This window comes from Poeciliopsis prolifica, unplaced genomic scaffold, assembly GCF_027474105.1.
Source record: "Poeciliopsis prolifica strain line A6 unplaced genomic scaffold, Auburn_PproV2 SCAFFOLD037, whole genome shotgun sequence".
Lineage (NCBI taxonomy): Eukaryota > Metazoa > Chordata > Actinopteri > Cyprinodontiformes > Poeciliidae > Poeciliopsis > Poeciliopsis prolifica.
This window is the reverse complement of record NW_026562412.1, coordinates 4,438,114-4,455,795: the sequence shown is the minus strand read 5'-3', so window position 1 is coordinate 4,455,795 and position 17,682 is coordinate 4,438,114. Positions and strand designations below refer to the sequence as shown.

The 17,682-nt window shown below is 38.0% G+C and overlaps 1 protein-coding gene across 2 annotated transcripts; it reads left to right on the top strand.

Annotated features, from left to right (window-relative positions):
• The first annotated feature begins 1,219 nt into the window (after positions 1-1,219).
• Positions 1,220-17,513, top strand: itpka (inositol-trisphosphate 3-kinase A). Of its 2 annotated transcripts, none has more exons than XM_055053540.1 (7): positions 1,220-1,874; positions 11,141-11,237; positions 11,794-12,007; positions 13,902-14,106; positions 14,735-14,836; positions 15,262-15,333; positions 15,895-17,513. In XM_055053540.1, the coding sequence occupies exons 1-7, from the start codon at positions 1,467-1,469 to the stop codon at positions 16,138-16,140; spliced, it is 1,344 nt and encodes a 447-aa protein (XP_054909515.1). In that variant the 5' UTR covers positions 1,220-1,466; the 3' UTR covers positions 16,141-17,513. The 2 variants fall into 2 exon arrangements, with proteins under 2 accessions (XP_054909515.1, XP_054909514.1); XM_055053539.1 differs by having other exon boundaries at positions 1,220-1,883.
• Positions 17,514-17,682: the final 169 nt, after the last annotated feature.

Below are 17,682 nucleotides of genomic sequence, written 5' to 3'. Positions count from 1 at the left end.
TTATTAAAATTTCAACGCTAAATTCACATATAGTTCCGCTGAAGCTTAAATGTGTTTCTATTTAATATTATAGCGTTAAATTGTGTGTGGCTGCATTTTTTTACTGGAATATTTTCTGCACAGCTGAACCTCATGGAACAAACAAGACATTTGAAGCATTTAATTAAATCTGCTTATTTGCTTAAATCAGATCAGTGAGCTTTTGGTGTTTTAAAATGGCTGTATTTAATAAGAAGGTTTTATTAAATACAGTTTACATTCCTTTTCAGCTCCTTTTTGTTTCAGAAATCATTTGATTATGTAGCTGTTGAGGATTAATATAAGGAAATATGGTGTTTAAATAAATGTTTTTGTGGATTACAATGTGTTCCCAGTTTAACTCCAGGTTTTATTGACATGGAAGAAAATAGATTTCTATGTTTACTTTACTGTGAAACAGCAACCAAAAATTGGTTTCCATATAAAGCTGTTTTGGTTACACAAATGTCCATTTCTTTAAATATAAAATTTCAATATATTTTTAATCCTTCAGTCGTCCTTGGTAGGCGTCCATCTTGGATTATGAGGATGAAACTTGTCTGAAAAGTTACTTGTAAATTAATTTGGTCTTATTATAAGTTTACTAAGATATTTATCGTAAACACTAGACTAAAATTATTTGGTAATAGTTTGTGTGTTTGCAGAGTAGCACTACTTAAGTAGAAAAGTATTTGGTAAAAAGGTGACTCAGGTATAACTGATCAAATCATCACTGCCACCATCATCTCTTGGTATTTTTCCTGATCAGTTTCTGTATTTTCTCCATTTTTAGAGGAACATCCAATTTATTTAATGTCACTGATGTTTTGAACCCTTTATATCTTTGCAGACGATGCTAAATGATGCATATATGCAAATTGTTTGTCAGCTGAACTCAGTTTCATCAGTTTGATGTGCAAACAAGAGGACTAAATGTTAAAGCTGGAGCCAACTTCCCTAAAACAATGTGACTATATGCTCACAGATTATGCATGCAGAATAAATGTTTAATTTGGCTGGAAAATGTTTGAAAGTGATTAAAAACTCGACAATTTGACGTCTGAGATCCAGTGCAAAATGCAGCAGAAGGAGTTGAGTTTTTTGAGCCTGAAACTGTCAGCAGCTCTAAACTGTTCAGTCAGGAAGCGAGAGCGGCAATGCGGAAGATAATAAACAGCGCAGTGTGTGTGAGCGTGTGTGTGTGTCAAACCGCGCAGAAGGGCGAGCCGCGCCACTAAAGAGGGGTTCCCCTTACCGACAGAGTCAAAGAGCGCACAGGCTGCCAGAGGCGTTTCCCAGCTCAGAGCAGCCAGCGGAGACCCGGGGAGGATCTGGAGACTCCGTGGGAACTCCGTGGGAACTCTCTCACAGTGAAATGACCAGATTTGGAGGCTGAGCCGAAGCGGAGTTTCGGTTCTCGTCGCTGCGCCTCTACGGCCAGATCTCAAATGCCTAAAGAGTGCCGGAGAAAGTCCTCCAAGGACTTCGGGTTTTCTGGGACTGGGATAAGCGATGGAGGCCGTGTAGAGAGAAGGACGACCGGGAGGTCTCCACAGGTCTGCGCGGAGCACATCCAGAAAGCCGCAAGCGTCGCCGCGCCGCCCGCCGCGCCGGCGCTCATGGATGCGCCCCCGGTGCCGCAGGTCACCATCACTTCGGATGCAGGCGGCGCCTCCAGGGAGATCCAGGAGGAAGACCTGGATGCGGCTGTGGACGGAACCCTGCGCAGGAAGCTGTCCAACTCGTCCATCTCCTCCACCGGATCCTCGGCGGTGGAGTCTGAGGATGATCTGCTGAGCGACACCGAGACCCAGAGCAAAGGCCTGGTCACTCTGGAGCACCTGGTGTTAGCAGAGGTGAGCGAGGTGAGAAGCCTCTTTGGTTTTTACCCCGCAGGTATCTTCAGAGGGGCCAAAAACTGAACGCTAGTAAGAGTAGCGCCGCAAAAATACAAAAGTTTTTGCTCCAGTTTCTAGTTCAAATATCTCGGTAGGCTTGAAAATTAACTTACAAGTAACTTTTCAGCAAGTATGAGCAGAAAAACTTAATATTAATGAAAACGTGTTGGATATGTTGGCAGATTATTTCACTTGCACAATTGGAAAAATGCTTTGTTCAAAGTGAAATAAAGTTTTCAAAAAGCAGAGTAAGCGTTAAATATCAAGGATCAGAGCTTTTTGAACAAATGAACCACAGCAGAGGCTTTCTGCTTCATTTTGCTCTCAAAATTATTATATTTTCTTTCTTCTGCTTCTGTTCACTGCAAAAACACAAAATCTTACTTTTAGTTTCTATCTTAGTACATTTGAAATAAGAATGAGAAACTAAGCAGAAATAGTTGGTAAGATTTTGTATGTCTGCAGTAGCAGCACTTCAACATATTTGTATTCAAAGAAAAGTAAAAAGTAGCTAAATTACTCAAGTTGTGTGGAAACTTTGGTGTTAAAAATAAAAGAAAATCAGGCAAATCAAGCAGTTTTCCAAATCATTTTCTTTCCATTTAAGGTGAATAAAATGTGTAAATATTTGATTGAAACCATCTCAGATTATAGACCGTGATCTATACAGCAAGGAATAAAAAGTAACATTTACTGTCGTAAATAAGCAATAGTGCAAATATTTTGGGATTTTATCACAAAATCCCAGAGGAACTGAAAAGATGTTCACTAATATTATTTAATTTCAGGAATTCATTGATATTCTAAGTTTGTGAACAGGTTTCATCGACACATTCTGGCACACCGGCCCTTTAAGAGCCTCCATGGGCTGATTTGGCTTGGCTCTCTTTCCTTCAGCTGCAATGAAACTTAGTTTAGCCAACAATGATGTAATCTTGTGAGATAAAATGCATAATTTCCTGCCTTTGAAAACATTTCATTATTGTTGATATGAAACCTTCCTGTAACTGATGTGGAGATTCTCACATGAGGTCAAACAGTTAGGATGAAATAACTTCACAAATCATGTTTGTGACCATCAGAGAGGAAGAACTCTGTTAACTGGATTATCTTAGAATAATTTTAAAATACTTGTTGAATTATAAGACACAGTTTCTCTCTCTTTACTGATATGCTGCACTTCAAAAACATGCAATCTTACCAAGTATAATTGTATTACACATGAAATAAGACACTACTAACTTAAAAGTAACTTTTCAGCATAGTATAGGAGCTTGTTTTAAGTAAGTATTTCATTAATATTGCTGGAATATTTCTAGTTCCACCAATTATTCCACTAATAACATGTGAAAAACGTGTTGCTGCCAATGGGACATGTAATTTATTTACTTAAATTAAGCTCCAACATCTTAGCAAAAAGTCAGTTTTGTCTTTGTTTCAACTGAATAAGGCATTTGCACCAGAAACTAGACCAAAATACTCGGTAAGAGTCTGTTTTTGTTGTGAAAGCTTTCACACTTTGGCATATTGTCACCATTGAGGGGAAAAAAGGAAAAAAAAACTTTTCTTGAAGAAACTTGGAAAGTTTCAAAATCTGAAGATTTTCTATTTCTGTAAGTTTCAGAGATTAATCTCAACATTTCTGAGATTTTTTTCTAGAAAATCTCTGATCTTTGAAGTAAATACAAAGCCAGTTGTCATTACATTCATCACTGGCTCACTCTACCATGTTACGTGTATTTTGCACAAAAAAGCTCAGCACTGCTACATAAAATATGCAATTTTCTTTTGTGCATTTCTGTCTCAAAATCTTAAATTTTAGTTGATTGAAGAAGCAGAAACCCCGAATGATTTTTATGTTTTTAATCAACTTAATTCCCAGAAGAAGAGATTGTTAGTTTTGATCTCCAATGAATTATGCACAGCTGAGACAAAGAAGCAAGTCAGAATTTATTTAGGTTGCTAATAACCAGTTTTCAATAGGGGATTATTATTAAAGGTGATTTTCTATTCCTTCTTTAAAGCTTCTAAAAATGTGCTCAAAGAAACACACCCAATAAATCGATGTTTTTTGGTTTGTGGCACATGATCCGTTTCAGAAAACTCCTGAATGTGGCGTTACCTAGCAACACAAACAGAGCTCCAACACATTTGGTCAGTTGTTTTACCACTGAATGTACAGCAGCTGCTGGGAAATACATCCAAGAAGGATTTTGTGTGAAAAATGAAATGAACATAGATCAATCCTAACCTGTTTAAGGAAGAACGACATGTCACTTTAAAAACCAGCTGCAAATTCATCCCTTACATTGATGAAATGTCACCAATAAGCTGGTCTTTTGGTTACCACAACGTTGTTTAGTTGGCGGACATTAAAGGTCGTTTAAAATTGCAGATAGTCTGAGCTTTCCGTCTCAGGAAGGAGCGGGTTTTTAGAGCAGAAGCAGCTCTTAAACGTCAGCCAGCAACGCGTTTCCTGACAGGAGACCTCTGGGAATTACTGCAGACAAGACACAACTACCCGGCGATAACAGATTTCCCTTTAAACCGTTCAGTTCATCTTCCAGTGGCGTTAACTGATAAGTTCAATTCACAGCAAGCACTTCTCATGGGGATGAGTCATTTTGGCAGCTCAGGAGTTATTTTGGGAGCTTTTGAATGAGATGGGCTCTGGAAGATTTCACATAAGATTATGTTCCCGTCACACAAGTGTTGGGTTTTTCTCTCACTTTCAGAGCAATTTCTCAAATAAGAAAAAAAGGAAAACCTGTTTTATACGCTTAGAGAGCTTGTCAGAAGAAGGATGATACCCAGAACATCTGATTCTCCCCCCTGAAATAATATTACAACGTTTTTTAACATCTTCACAACATTTTAAATCTTTACTGGTTCTAAGTTTATGTGTAAAATTAGATGTTAACTTTACTGCATTTTAATCAGATTTTGTCTGACTAACAGAAAGTAGCACCATCATCACCACCTGTTTGAACCATGACACACGTCTGCATGAAATGCAAATATAACGGGTTACGAAATCATGTGTCATTTTGCTTTTACATTTAATTTGAGGATATTTTGACTCATATTTCCAATGCTTTTCTTGACTTATCCTCTGGTGTGAGATGAGTTCACATTAAAAACTTTCCATTACAACATTACTTACAAACGTGCGTTTATTTTCTGTCATTATTGCTGATAACTTTCTGTCTGATGAAACTCAGCTCTGCAGGAGAAGCTTAAAGGTGTGGCAGAAAAGTATTTTCCCCTTTATTCCTTCTAAGTACATGAAACTCCTTCAAATATTTTTAATTATTAAAAATCCAGCAATCTACCTGAAATAGATTGCTGATGGGTTAAACGCGTTGCAATCAGAATAAATTTGATAACGAATAACAAATCCATTTGCTGATCTAGAAGTTTCTGCTGAGGGTGAGCAGTACGCACTCAAAGTTTTATCATGATATTTTGTTCTACAGTTGTGATAACAGTAAAAGTTATTTATTACTTCTTTTGTAGATAACGAGACATTTTTCCCGTAGTATAAGTGAAATAATCCAGTTGAAGTAGTACTTTTTTATGAGTATTAAGGCTTAAAACAAGCTCATAATTCTTGCTGAAAAATTGCTTGTGTTAGTTTTGTGTTATTTCAATTTCATTGAGGTATTTTCACTATAAAATATGCTAAAAATACCTTTTGTGTTTTTGCAGTGTAATTGGTAAAACCATAACTTTACCAACGGAGCGTCCTGAAGTACAACGTAACATTTCACTCGACTTTATTCTCAACTAAAAACAACTCAAGCGCTTGAAAACAAAACAAAACAAACATCCCTCTGTGTTTTTGCAAAAAGTTGATGTTTTTTTGGTGTCTGGAAAAATGATCCGTTTCAAACCTCCTGATTGTTGCGGCGCTACCCAGCAACCCCAACTGAGCCCGGTCCCATTACCTATCAACTCAAGAAGAACCCCAGTACATTTGATTGGTTAGTTTTACCAATGTATGCGTTGTACAATGGCTGCTGGAAAAGACCACCGAGCCATTTTTTTGGGCAATAAGTTGATGTTTTTTGCTGACTGAAAAGTGAGTCACTTCAAAAACCTCCCAAATGTTGAGTCACAAACAACAGGCGCTGCGCTGTTACCGAGCAACAGTATTCGCTGTACAATGGCTGCTGGGAAAGACAAATGTGTCGTTGTTGACTCACCATCCAGAAACCACTCGCTGTTTTCTTGTTGGTTGTGCAGGAGGCTCTACTAATGCTTTTCAAAGATATACGGTTGTATAAGTGCGTGTCTGTTTGCAGTCATTTTTATGTGTCAGTGTAAACATTGAGTTGGGGGGTGTGGCCAGCTGGAGCTTGTTTGGATTTAAAGCCTTAAAACAGCTGAACTGAGCAGACCGGAATCTCATTATCCCAGAATGATTTTGTGTAAAAAATTTAATTAGCATGTTTTGTATAGACTAGAGACCTAACCTAACTTGTTCAAGGTATGATCTGTAGAAAGACAAAATCAAATTCTGGTGGCTTAGTCAAAGCAAGAACTTAAACTCAACTGAAATGCCATGGTGGCGTGACCTCTGAACTAATTATTCATGCTCTAAAACCCTCCAATGTGGGTGAATTTAGACAATTCTGCCATGCAGAGTGGGTCAAAACTCCTCCGCAGACCCTTTGAAAGCCCAACCAGTCAGTGGTGGTGACTGGTTTAATTGTGACACATTTAATTGTGACAAGAAAGCAAAAGCAGAAGAAAGATTTAAGGAGCTGACAGTGCGGAGCCTCGTTCTGTGTAAGCTGTAGGGAAGTTGAGCATAATCACAGTGAGTCACCTGCAGGTTTCTGCACCATCAGACCGATTCTGCCACAAGGCCCACCACTTCTCCATGCTGGAGCCGACGCCGTTTAAACGCTCGCAACAGGCACACTGTAAAACATTTTGTTGTGTCTGCCGTCTTCTGCTCTTTAAGTCAAGTAAGAGATAGATTTAGTTTCAGATTTAGAGCCTAAATGTGTTTAAAAGAAAAACTTACAGCAGAAAGTTGTGTTAACTTTTTATTCATCAAACTAGAGTTTTCAGGTCAGCACTTAAAAACCTGAAAGAAGAAAAAGTGGGAACTATTTCCCAGAATGCTTAGCGGCGTGTTTTTGCATCCTCAGATGATTCGAGCCGACTCGTTTTTATTTTTATGTCCTGTTCACACTAAACGTTTCATTATCAGATCAGAAAGTTTGTCTGAAGTGATTCTAAGGTAAAATTTGCTCATATGTTTTTAAATTAAACTAATTTCTACAGTTATAACACAATAAAAGGTTTGAAGGGTGAGAATTTTAAAGCACTATATGTTCAGATGACACAATATGAAACAAATTAACAGCAGGCCTTGTTTTAACGAGGTCATAAATTGTTTCTTTGTCACGTTCAGCCTTCGGATGGTTGCGGCTTGTGCTCATAAAATCCCTCTGTAACAAACTGTAGCAACTCAAATCGGTGTGAGAGTAAATCATCTGTTAAATCTGCTTTGGGAACTTTGACTTTATCACATGGCTTTCTGCCCTTCTGCTGATTTGTGGATTTTGACGCTGCTTTATTTTAAAGCGTGAGGCGTGCTGTAACTGTTACCGTAGCAACCACACGCAGACTGTAGCCAAACTTTCAGCCTGACGGCGAAAATTAATACGCCAGAAACCCGTTCCTGAGCGAATCGCCCCGCAGCCGACCTGCTTTCTGCTTCTCTGAAAACGTCTTTGATTTGACGGTTCGACGCAGCCGGAGCGTCAATGAGACAAAGGCTACAGCGGAGTCTGTCAAGCGTCTGACTTCCTGAAGCGGCTCTTTGTTAAATGTCAAAGGCCAAGACTAAAACTGGAAACCGACCGCAAAAGAAAACATGATTACACAAGAACATGTGAGCATGTTCATGCTCTGTGTGGGTTTTTGTTGTTTTGTTTGCTTGTTTTCCATCAGAGCATCAAGGTGCGTATTTTGACACGACCGTCTTGTTTCCTTTCCAACTTGGATTTTGTTCAATGAGAGAGAAATGAGAGGTCGGCCTGCGCAGCGTCTGCTAAACGCCGCGCCTGTCAGGGGACATTGTGTTCTGCACTGTAAGACATTTGAAGCTGCTTTTACTTGAAAATGAAAGTTCATCTGCTGCCTGGAAAATGCAATTTAAGTCAACAAGACAATTGTTTTGGTCTTAACTCAGAAATTAAAGTTCATAAAGTTGATTTAACAACAGGAAACAAGTTGTCTAAACATTGTTTTGTAAGTTCATTAATCCTGATCTGTCACTTTAAATCGAATAATTATTTCACATCATGCAAGAAAAACCTGCCTCCACTCAGTTAAAGAGCCACATTTCTCTATTGTTTCGCTCACAACATTAAGTTAAAGTAACATAATTTGTTTATCTTCAGTAAACAAATGCAAAATAAGTTTGTCAGACTGACTAAAAATTTAGTTAGTTCAACTGACATCTTTCATCAATCCAAGTTAATACATTAATCTTTATCTTAGTTAAAATTAAGGTTATAATGTCAGATTACTGTCTTTTTTTTCAATTAACAAAATACAATCGTGGAATCAGAATAAAAAAATCATGTTAAGTCAATGATTTGTTTCTTTGAGTGTAGGGCTTCTAACGGTAATTTTAGTAACGGTTAATCGGATAAAAACTTTTATCCGATGTAAATTAGCTGAATGTAAATTAGCACATTTAGCTAATTTACATTAAAAACATTAAAAGATGCAAATAAACAACTTAATTTCTTTTTAAAATAAGGAAATACATTTTTTTTATTTCCTAGAATCCATTAGAAAACGCCTGATCAGTTGGAACAAAGGATGCATCTGCAGCTAAATAAAAACAGCTCAGCTCTTATTTACTTTATTTAGCTGATTAATAATTGGACAGTAAAAGTTGCCTAATTTGAACCAAGTGAAGCTAAAATTGAAACGATTAATTGGATAACTTATGATGAGTTGAAATAATCAGTCAGTAACTAAAGTTATTTATCAACATTAAAGCTGCACCAGACAGAAGCAACAGCAGCTCAGTAAATGTGAAAACCGGTCGCGTGAAAACATTGGCGAAAGTCTGCCGCCTTTGGCAGAGCGACGCCGTCAGAAAACAAGCAAGTGAAGCGAATCATCTGACATTTAGGAGAAACCCGGCTGCCGTCGTTCTGCTCTTACTGATGGCCATGCAGAGTGATGAAGTGTTGCCTCACCGCGATCACTGCCCCCGTTTCATTTCCTGTTTTACTCACAGAAAATGACCGCTCTGAAGCCCAGGGGACAGAAGAAACACTCCTCCATGACACACAATCTAGTTTCCAGATCATCGGCTTTATGGTTGATGAGCTTTTTTTTTTTTCTTTAGCGTAAACACAACATTTTACCAAGTATTTTTGGTCTAGTTTCTAGAACAAATATCTTCTGACACTTCAAAAAATACTAATACTACTGGCAGATTATTTAATTTATAACATGGAACAATATATTGTAATAAATGAAACAATCTGGCAAAACAAGTACTTTTTTGAATCAATATTAAGGATTTGTTGATTTGATACAAGCTCCTTTATCTGTCTGAAAAGTTACTTGTAAGTTAGTTTTGTCTTATTTCAAGTGTGCTAAAATATTTGCGCAAGAAACTAGAAAAGTAAGATTTTGTATTTTTGCAGTGTGCAACTAAAACATACGTACAATACTATCATTGTATGCTGGTATACAATAATAGCATTGAGTTATTGTACAATAATATGGTATTATACAATAGTATTGTACAATATTATTGATGTTCACAGTTCATTGATTAATTAGAAGTCCAAAGTGTCTTAGAGTCTCAAATTAGGAGTTATAGCATTTAAAGTTATCCAAACCGTTTTGTTATTTTTATATCCACAAATCTGGAATAAAATTCCAGAAACCAGCAGAAATATTGAGGCTGAGAGCCAACCTGCTTAGAGTTGGCTTTGATTCATAGTAACTGGAATAATAACTATATAACAACAACATATAACAATAACATATATTATGCATATTGCTAGACCTATCGCAATAAGCAGTAAACCAATTAATCACATAATAAATAAAACAAATTCAAAAATTTTTATTCTTTTTCCCTGATTGGTGATTTGGTCTCAACCATCTCCTTTTATTTGCAGAGACTCCATAATTAATTTTATTTGTTGTTTTGTTTATTTATTTTAGATATTTAAAGAGTTTTTCAGTTCTAGTGTTATCTGATAACAAGAAATTAATTGGAGTTTATTGATCTTTGAGAATGTGTTCTTGTATTATTATTACCATTATATTACTTTAAAATTGTCTCCAAAAAACAATATTGTCATTTATCTGGGATAATTTATCATCCAGAAACATTTGTTTTTATGACAAGCCTATATATTGCTTGCTTGACGATTTTGATAGTATCTAATAAAATGTAATTTTTAATCGCTTGTTTCACAGTTGATGCTTTCTAATGTGAAGCACTTTGAACGGCCTTTGTTGCTGAAATACACTATACAAATAAACTTGACTTAAGCTCATGCTACATTTGCTAAAGGTGGAGAACTCTGCGTTTGTGATGATAAAAAGGAACGAGCCCAGCAGGCCACACTGGAGATGCTGAACACAGATAGGAGTTTCCACAGAAATGGCATTTAGCTGACCCAGATTGGAAGCTTCGCATCGGGGAAAGCAGAAAGCCTGGCGTCAGATTGGCTGGCCGGTCCTGTCGATGTGATCAGATTTCCATTCGGATGCTGCAAAAATGGCCCAAAGCTGTTTCCAACCATTGTACACTGCCTGCAAAAACACAAAGTTTATTTGTTTTATATGTATATGGTGCAAATATCCTGCTACATTTGAAATAAGACCAAAACTAACTTACAAGTAACGTTTCTGCAAGATATAAGAGCTTGTTTCTTGTTTTATGTAAATAATTTCTGAGTATTGATGAAATAAGTACTAATAAGTACTAACTTCACTGGTAGATTATTCCACTTTTAACTTCTATTATTATTTCTTAAAACAGAAAAGTTACTTTTAAGTTAGTTTTGTCTTATTTCAAGTGTACTGAGATATTTGGACAAGAAACTAGAGCAAACATACTTGCCAAGGTTTTGTGTGTTTGCAGTGTTTTGCTTGATGTTGAAGAAATAACTCAGAATTTATCTTGACAACATTTTGAATTTTGTTTTCTATGTTTTCAACAGAGTAAAGCTTGGAAGAAGCTGAAGACGTACATCCGCTGGCCCTTGCAAGCTTCCCAAAAGAAGAAAGTAAACTGGGTCCAGCTAGCTGGGCATAAGGGTGATTATAATTTATTAAAAATCATTTTAAACGTTCCATTGAAAAAAATTTTGCAGCAATGATAAGATGCAAAAAGAAAACACCCATTTCATGCATCTCTAATGGAAATCCTCCTCTGTCACGCTAAGGAATATTTCCAGGATTCCACCTTTATTTACTTAGAATATCTGCCAAGAACAAGAGGAACATTAACCAAGCATTTCTCTTTTCTATTCTTCACAAGAAGTCAAAACAACCTGAAAGATGTTTCTCTAATGAAAATCCTTGAGCATGGAAGCAACACTTTGTTCACATTCCTCAGAATGAACTTGGTGTTTATGAGGAAGCTAAGCTACTGAAAGCAATAAAAAAGCTTTGGTGAAAATGGAGTCATCTGTTATGGATGACAGAAAGTAAGCTTGTTGCTTTCCTTCATGGTCTGCTTGTCTCAGCCTTGCAACATGTTTCAGGAATTCACATTCATCTCTATTCCAGCGATTGCATTTTTTCCATTACTATGCAGGTATGTGCTTTGTGTCTAACATGAAGATTAGATAACATCTTTATCTAATCTCAGGAAACTTCAAAGCTGCAGAAGAGGGCACCATTCTGAAAAAGCTATCAGAGAACGAGAAGAAGTGTTTCGAGGATCTACAAAATGACGCCCTGGCCCAGTTTGTGCCGCGCTACCAAGGAATCGTGGAAAACGACGGCGAGTTCTTTGTGCAGATGACCGACCTGCTGGCTGGCTTCAACCAGCCAAACGTGATGGACTGCAAAATGGGAGTGAGGTAAGAAACTAGGCCTTTCAATCTGCAAACACTGGCTTTTAATCATCAATTAATCGTCATTTTAAAGTGTAGATGAACAACAAAAGCAGAGATCGCCGACAGCACAAGCTGCCTGTCTCGTCTTGCCTCTTTAAGGGAACACCTGTTGTAACTGCAGGGTGTTTGCTTGGCTTCCTGCCACAGCAGGTGGAGGGCCTCACTGTTAGTCTGTACAACTCTACACATTCATATACGCATGAATGCATGCATTAATTCCTACATGCATGCCTTTTTTGCATGCACAGACATGCAGATGCATTTGCAGCCTCTGACCGGACAGATGAACGCTTCTGCACGTACCTGCAGCAAAGCTCGAGGCAGGCGAGCGACTGAGTACGTGCTGCAGCGTTACAAATGTCCATTACCGCACGCATGAACTATTTGTTTTACTTATCTTCCTCTGTGAGAGTTTGTCTGCACATCTTAGATGTTTATACACACGTTTGCACGCTCAGGGTGTCCCTGGAGACTCCCCTTTGTCAAAAACGTTCTCAACCACAAAGTTGCAAAACCACCAGCTTGCACAAACACACACTCAGGCTTTCACATAGCGAAGTGCTGTACACAGGAGTCTCCTCGTAGCTTCCTTCTTTAGCACAGAGGAAGTGGAGCTAGCAAACTGAAACTGAAATTCACATCTGTTTGCTCAGAGCTGTAAATATAAAGACAGCGAGTGCAAAACCTGTGACACTATGACTCCAAACACTGAAAATCATTTTTTATGTTGTAGGTTTCTGTCTTGCGTAAAGTGGCATCAACTGCAAAAACCTTTTGACTTTTTTGCAGCAAATGTAGAAATTAGGTCATTAAATGTCTCTGTAGAAATACAGGAAGCACAGCTCTGGTTGACCTTCCGAATTTATGTCACACTCAAAGTTTCACATCAACAGACAAATTTCAAAATCAGAAAAAAGATAACTTGAGTCATTAAAAGGTGACCACATCCAATTTAGGGGACATTTTGATGTCCTCTTTAGCAAAATATCCTGAAGGAGGATGTTTAGGCATTGGTTTGGCACCTTCAGCTCAAATGTTTTTGTGTGACAGAGGTTTTAAACAAAACAAAATAAAGGTTTGGAGTGGACTTAAATCTGATACTGTGGCATGACTTTAGACAGAACATTTGTCATTGAATCCCCAAAATAATCTAAACCGAAATTCTTCAACTGAGGTGTAAGATACTGATTTCTGTGTATGACAGTGTTAGATGCAGTTTGTCTGGATGCAGAAAAAGTCTTAAATTAATGTAACTAAAACTAAATGTAAGACGACCTCAAATACTTACATTTTAGCTTATTTTCTGGTATGTGTGGTTTTCTAACAGGGAAAATCTTGCAGACATTTTGCTAGCCGCTAGCTAGCTAGTTAGCATTTTGAACCTTTTGAAAATATTTGTCTGTTATTGGTTCTCACAAGTGCTGACATAAAATATGAAGTATTTTATGTTTCCACAATCTAAAATACTGAAATGTGATAAACAGGTAGACTTGACTGATTTATTGACATGCAGTTGAGAAACATAAACTGAAAACATTTCACATTTTATTTGCTCCGCTTTACAAACAGTATCATCTTCCACCCATTTACTACATTTATTGTTTTTTATGTCTTAAATTTAATTCAAGGTGGCATTAAGTTTTACTTGCTGAAACCTGCAGAAACTCTGTTGCTAGGTGTTGTCGCCTGTAAAGTCAGCACAACCTGTTTGAAGGATTGTTGCCTTTTCACAACTGGGCAGACTGGTTTGACATCCCAAACTACCATTTGGACAATTTGCAGGTTATTTTGGTCCATAAGTAATTTTTTGTGATGACAGCTGAATTTTATTCTGTGACTTTTTCACCTGGTGTTGAAGGACGTACCTGGAGGAGGAGCTCGTCCGGGCGAGAGAGCGGCCCAAGCTTCGGGAGGACCTGTACAAGAAGATGATAGAGGTGGACAGGGACGGTCCAACTTCTCAGGAGCATAACCAGGGCGGCATCACCAAATCTTGCTACATGCAGTGGAGGGACAGCATGAGCTCCACCAACACGCTGGGCTTCAGGATAGAAGGCATCAAGGTGACACGTCGTTCACATCTCACTGCAGGAAACCGAGGCGACTAGCATGGCTGGATTAATTGAACTGGATTAACAGGACAGACATTAGAGATGAATCAAACTCAACGGCCGAGGACAAATCCAGATTTTCCAAACATTAAATCTTCAAAAACCAAAAAAAAAAGATTTATCACAGCCCTATGTTTACATGGCAAAAACAAAAACTTACTAAATAATTTTTATCTAGTTTCTAGTGCAAATATCTTCAGAATTAAGACTTAACTAACAATTAACTTTTCAACAAGATGTAAAAGCTTTTTTTAACTCCATGTTTTCTTAATATTGATCAAAAATTACTTGATACATTGGCAGTTTAGGTTTCCCATATTATAAGACAAATAATCTGCCAGTGAATCATCATCAATATTAGGGATTTATTTACTTAAAAAAGTTTTTTGCTAAAAAGTATAAGTTAGTTTTGTGCAGTAAGAACTAGACCAAAAATACTTGGTACAATTGAGTGTTTTTGCAGTGTAACTAATGTTGTTGAGGCCTTAAACGCAGCACATGTATGCAGGATGCTCAAACTAACAATGATTTAATCTGTCCGCTCCGTAATATCATCCTTCTGCTTCTCTGACCTCTTCAGAAATACGACGGCACGTGTCGAACCGACTTCAAGAAAACCAGATCGAAGCAGGACATCATCAAAGTGTTCAGGGAATTTGTCGAAGAGGACGTCAGCATTATTGTACGTGGTAGTCGTTTAACTTCTTGCTGCTGTGAATTCAGTATTGCGAGGACTCAAGCAGTTCTGTGCATGTCCAAATAAACACTGCAAATGCCGCAATAGGCGTCACCTTAAAGTCTGTCTTTACCCACGCAGAACACACAAGCTGTGCAAGCGTTTACATCCGTGTTCAGAGTTTGAACAGTGCTGGAAAGAATCACTTTGTTGTCTCTGTGCTCACATTTCGGACAAACGTAAGGATAAAACTGTAAAAAAAACAACACAGTGAAAGTGTTTAAATTGCAAGAAGAGAATGTAAATATTCACACCTCGAATGTGTTTGAGTTTTGGTTCAGAAACGGTTTCTGCCACGCCTCGGGTAAACAGTAGCTGTATAAGAGATAAATTCAAACGTTGTTTCTTGCTTTTTTCTCGTTGAAATGCAGAAGTCTTACCTGAAGAGGGTGAGGGAGATCCGGGACGCGCTGCAAAAATCCGATTTCTTCAAGAAACACGAGGTGACGACTGATTTTCACTCTGACAATCAGACACAGTTTGATGGAAACAGGAAAAGTCCTGCATAAAAAATGATCAGTTTTTTAAAAATGCCTGGTTGCTGAAATGTGCTACACAAATAATAAAAAAAAGAAAGAAAAAAGTTTTATTTGTGATCGTTTGTGTGCAAACGATAAGACGTTTGTGCACAATGCAATATACTTTGTAATACCTCATATTACAAATATTGTCTTTAACTTTATATTTCATTCAATTAAACTTTACTTAACCTAAATTTGCTTACAAATACGTTTTCAGCAAGACAACAGGAGCTTGTTTTCAGTCAATAAGTCAGTAGTATTGATTTTTAAAAAGTATAGTTTCACTGGATGATTAACTAGTAGCTTATGTTATCCTCAGTATCAAGGAATTATTCATTAAAACCAAGTCCCTGTATCTTACTGAAAAGTTCATTGTAGGTCAGTTTTGTCTTATTCCAAGTGCACTAAGATATTTGGAGATATTCTGTGTTTTTGCGGTGAAAATAAAGCCTCACTTTAACTTCTGTGTTGTTTCCCCACCAGGTCATCGGCAGCTCTCTCCTCTTCATCCATGTCTGCGGCCGAGCCGATGTCTGGATGATTGACTTTGGGAAGACTTCAGCTCTGCCTGAAGGTCACACTTTACGGCACAACGTTCCCTGGCAGGAAGGCAACCGAGAGGACGGATACCTGTGGGGTTTGGAAAACCTCATCCTCACGCTGGAGGCTGCGTGCGACGAAGGGAGGGGAGAGGAAAACAACAGCCTGACTACAGACCGGGACTTTTAAAGGTGGAGGGAACAATTTTAAACGGATTCCGCTAAACGACTCTTTGGGTTTGGGGTTTGCGTTCCTTGATTTGCTTCACGTTTGCACGTGACGTCACGGTCTTCAGAAATCCGCCATGATGAGCGTCAAACGACATACACGCTCCAAACAGACTTCTGGGGGTCTAATGTCGCTTTTATCGAGTTGATTAAACTTTAAAGTGGTCGCTGTTGGTTGTACAGGCAAGCGTGGAAACCTAACTTGCCATTTTATTTATAACTTTTGACGAGGGACATCGCAGCGGCGATGAGTAGCCCTTAGGTTAATTTTTTACCTCGTAAAAAGATCAACGTTCATATACTTTATAAGTAAATATGGTTAGAAAGGTGACAAACAACGTCGCATTATGGAGAACGTACGGGTCTAAATATTGGTAACCATGGAAACAGTGCCGCGCCGACATGTAGCCTAGCATGTATGGGTTAGCATCTCGTCTTTTGTTCGCCTTTCAGGCTTCTTCTGTGTAAAGGGAAATGCCGTTCATGACGTAGTGACATAAATCATGCGGTGTGACGTCAGGCAAAGAGTTTAATTTGATCAACACGTCAAAGGAAGGAGGCGTAAGTCGGTTTCTAAGCTCGCTGTTAGTTTGGCGTTACGTAAGCACGCGTTACGCCTGGTTACGTAAGCAGGCACGCCAAACCGACAAATTAGCCTTCTTTTTTACGCTTATCGTAAAAAAGAAGACAAATTAGCCTTCTGTCTTATGTTTGCCACAAGAAAGAAGGATAATTAGCGTCACTCGAACAAGTAGAAGCCATGAATAAACTGACAAAAACAATCTAGTCGCTCTGTTCAAATCGCCCATCTCTCACTCCCGACGTCCATCATGGCGGTCCAAATAATTTAGTGACGCAGTCGCAAACGGTCATGTAACGGTTGGGCTGCGACACCGAGAGAAACAGAACAGAAGGAAGCAGAAATGTTCTTTAAAAAATAAGTTAACTATTGGTCCAATACACTGACACTAATTCATCATCCTGTGAAGTGAAAGCTCGGAGTTCCTGCTTTCATTTTAACGGGATGAAAGGGAGAAAATCCAGACGAGAAGCGGAGGAAAACGTTCGCCACCGCAAAAGCCTTACGCGGAACATGAACTACTGACAGACCTCACAGTTACTACAGCATTACAGCACAGGGAGGCGCTGTGGAGCTCATCGGTTGTCTTTTCTAACTATGTTTGCATTTAATTCAGTTTGTAGTAAGACTCCATCACTGGATACATCACCACACGCTGCAGCACATGGTTCATTTAACAAATTAATCATAAAAAAGTATATAACTGTTGTGGAAATAAAATAAATCAGTATATATATATTAGAAATGAAAATTGACTTTTGGTTTGTTTTCTTGAAAATAAAACCAGCAGGTTGAATCCACTTTATTTTTTATATTATTAGGATCAAACCTACATTTAAGATGTTTTAAATAGTTAAATATCTATTTAACAGTCTTTTAAAAGGAGAATCGGGAGATTTTTTATGCTTATAAGTGATTTAGTCA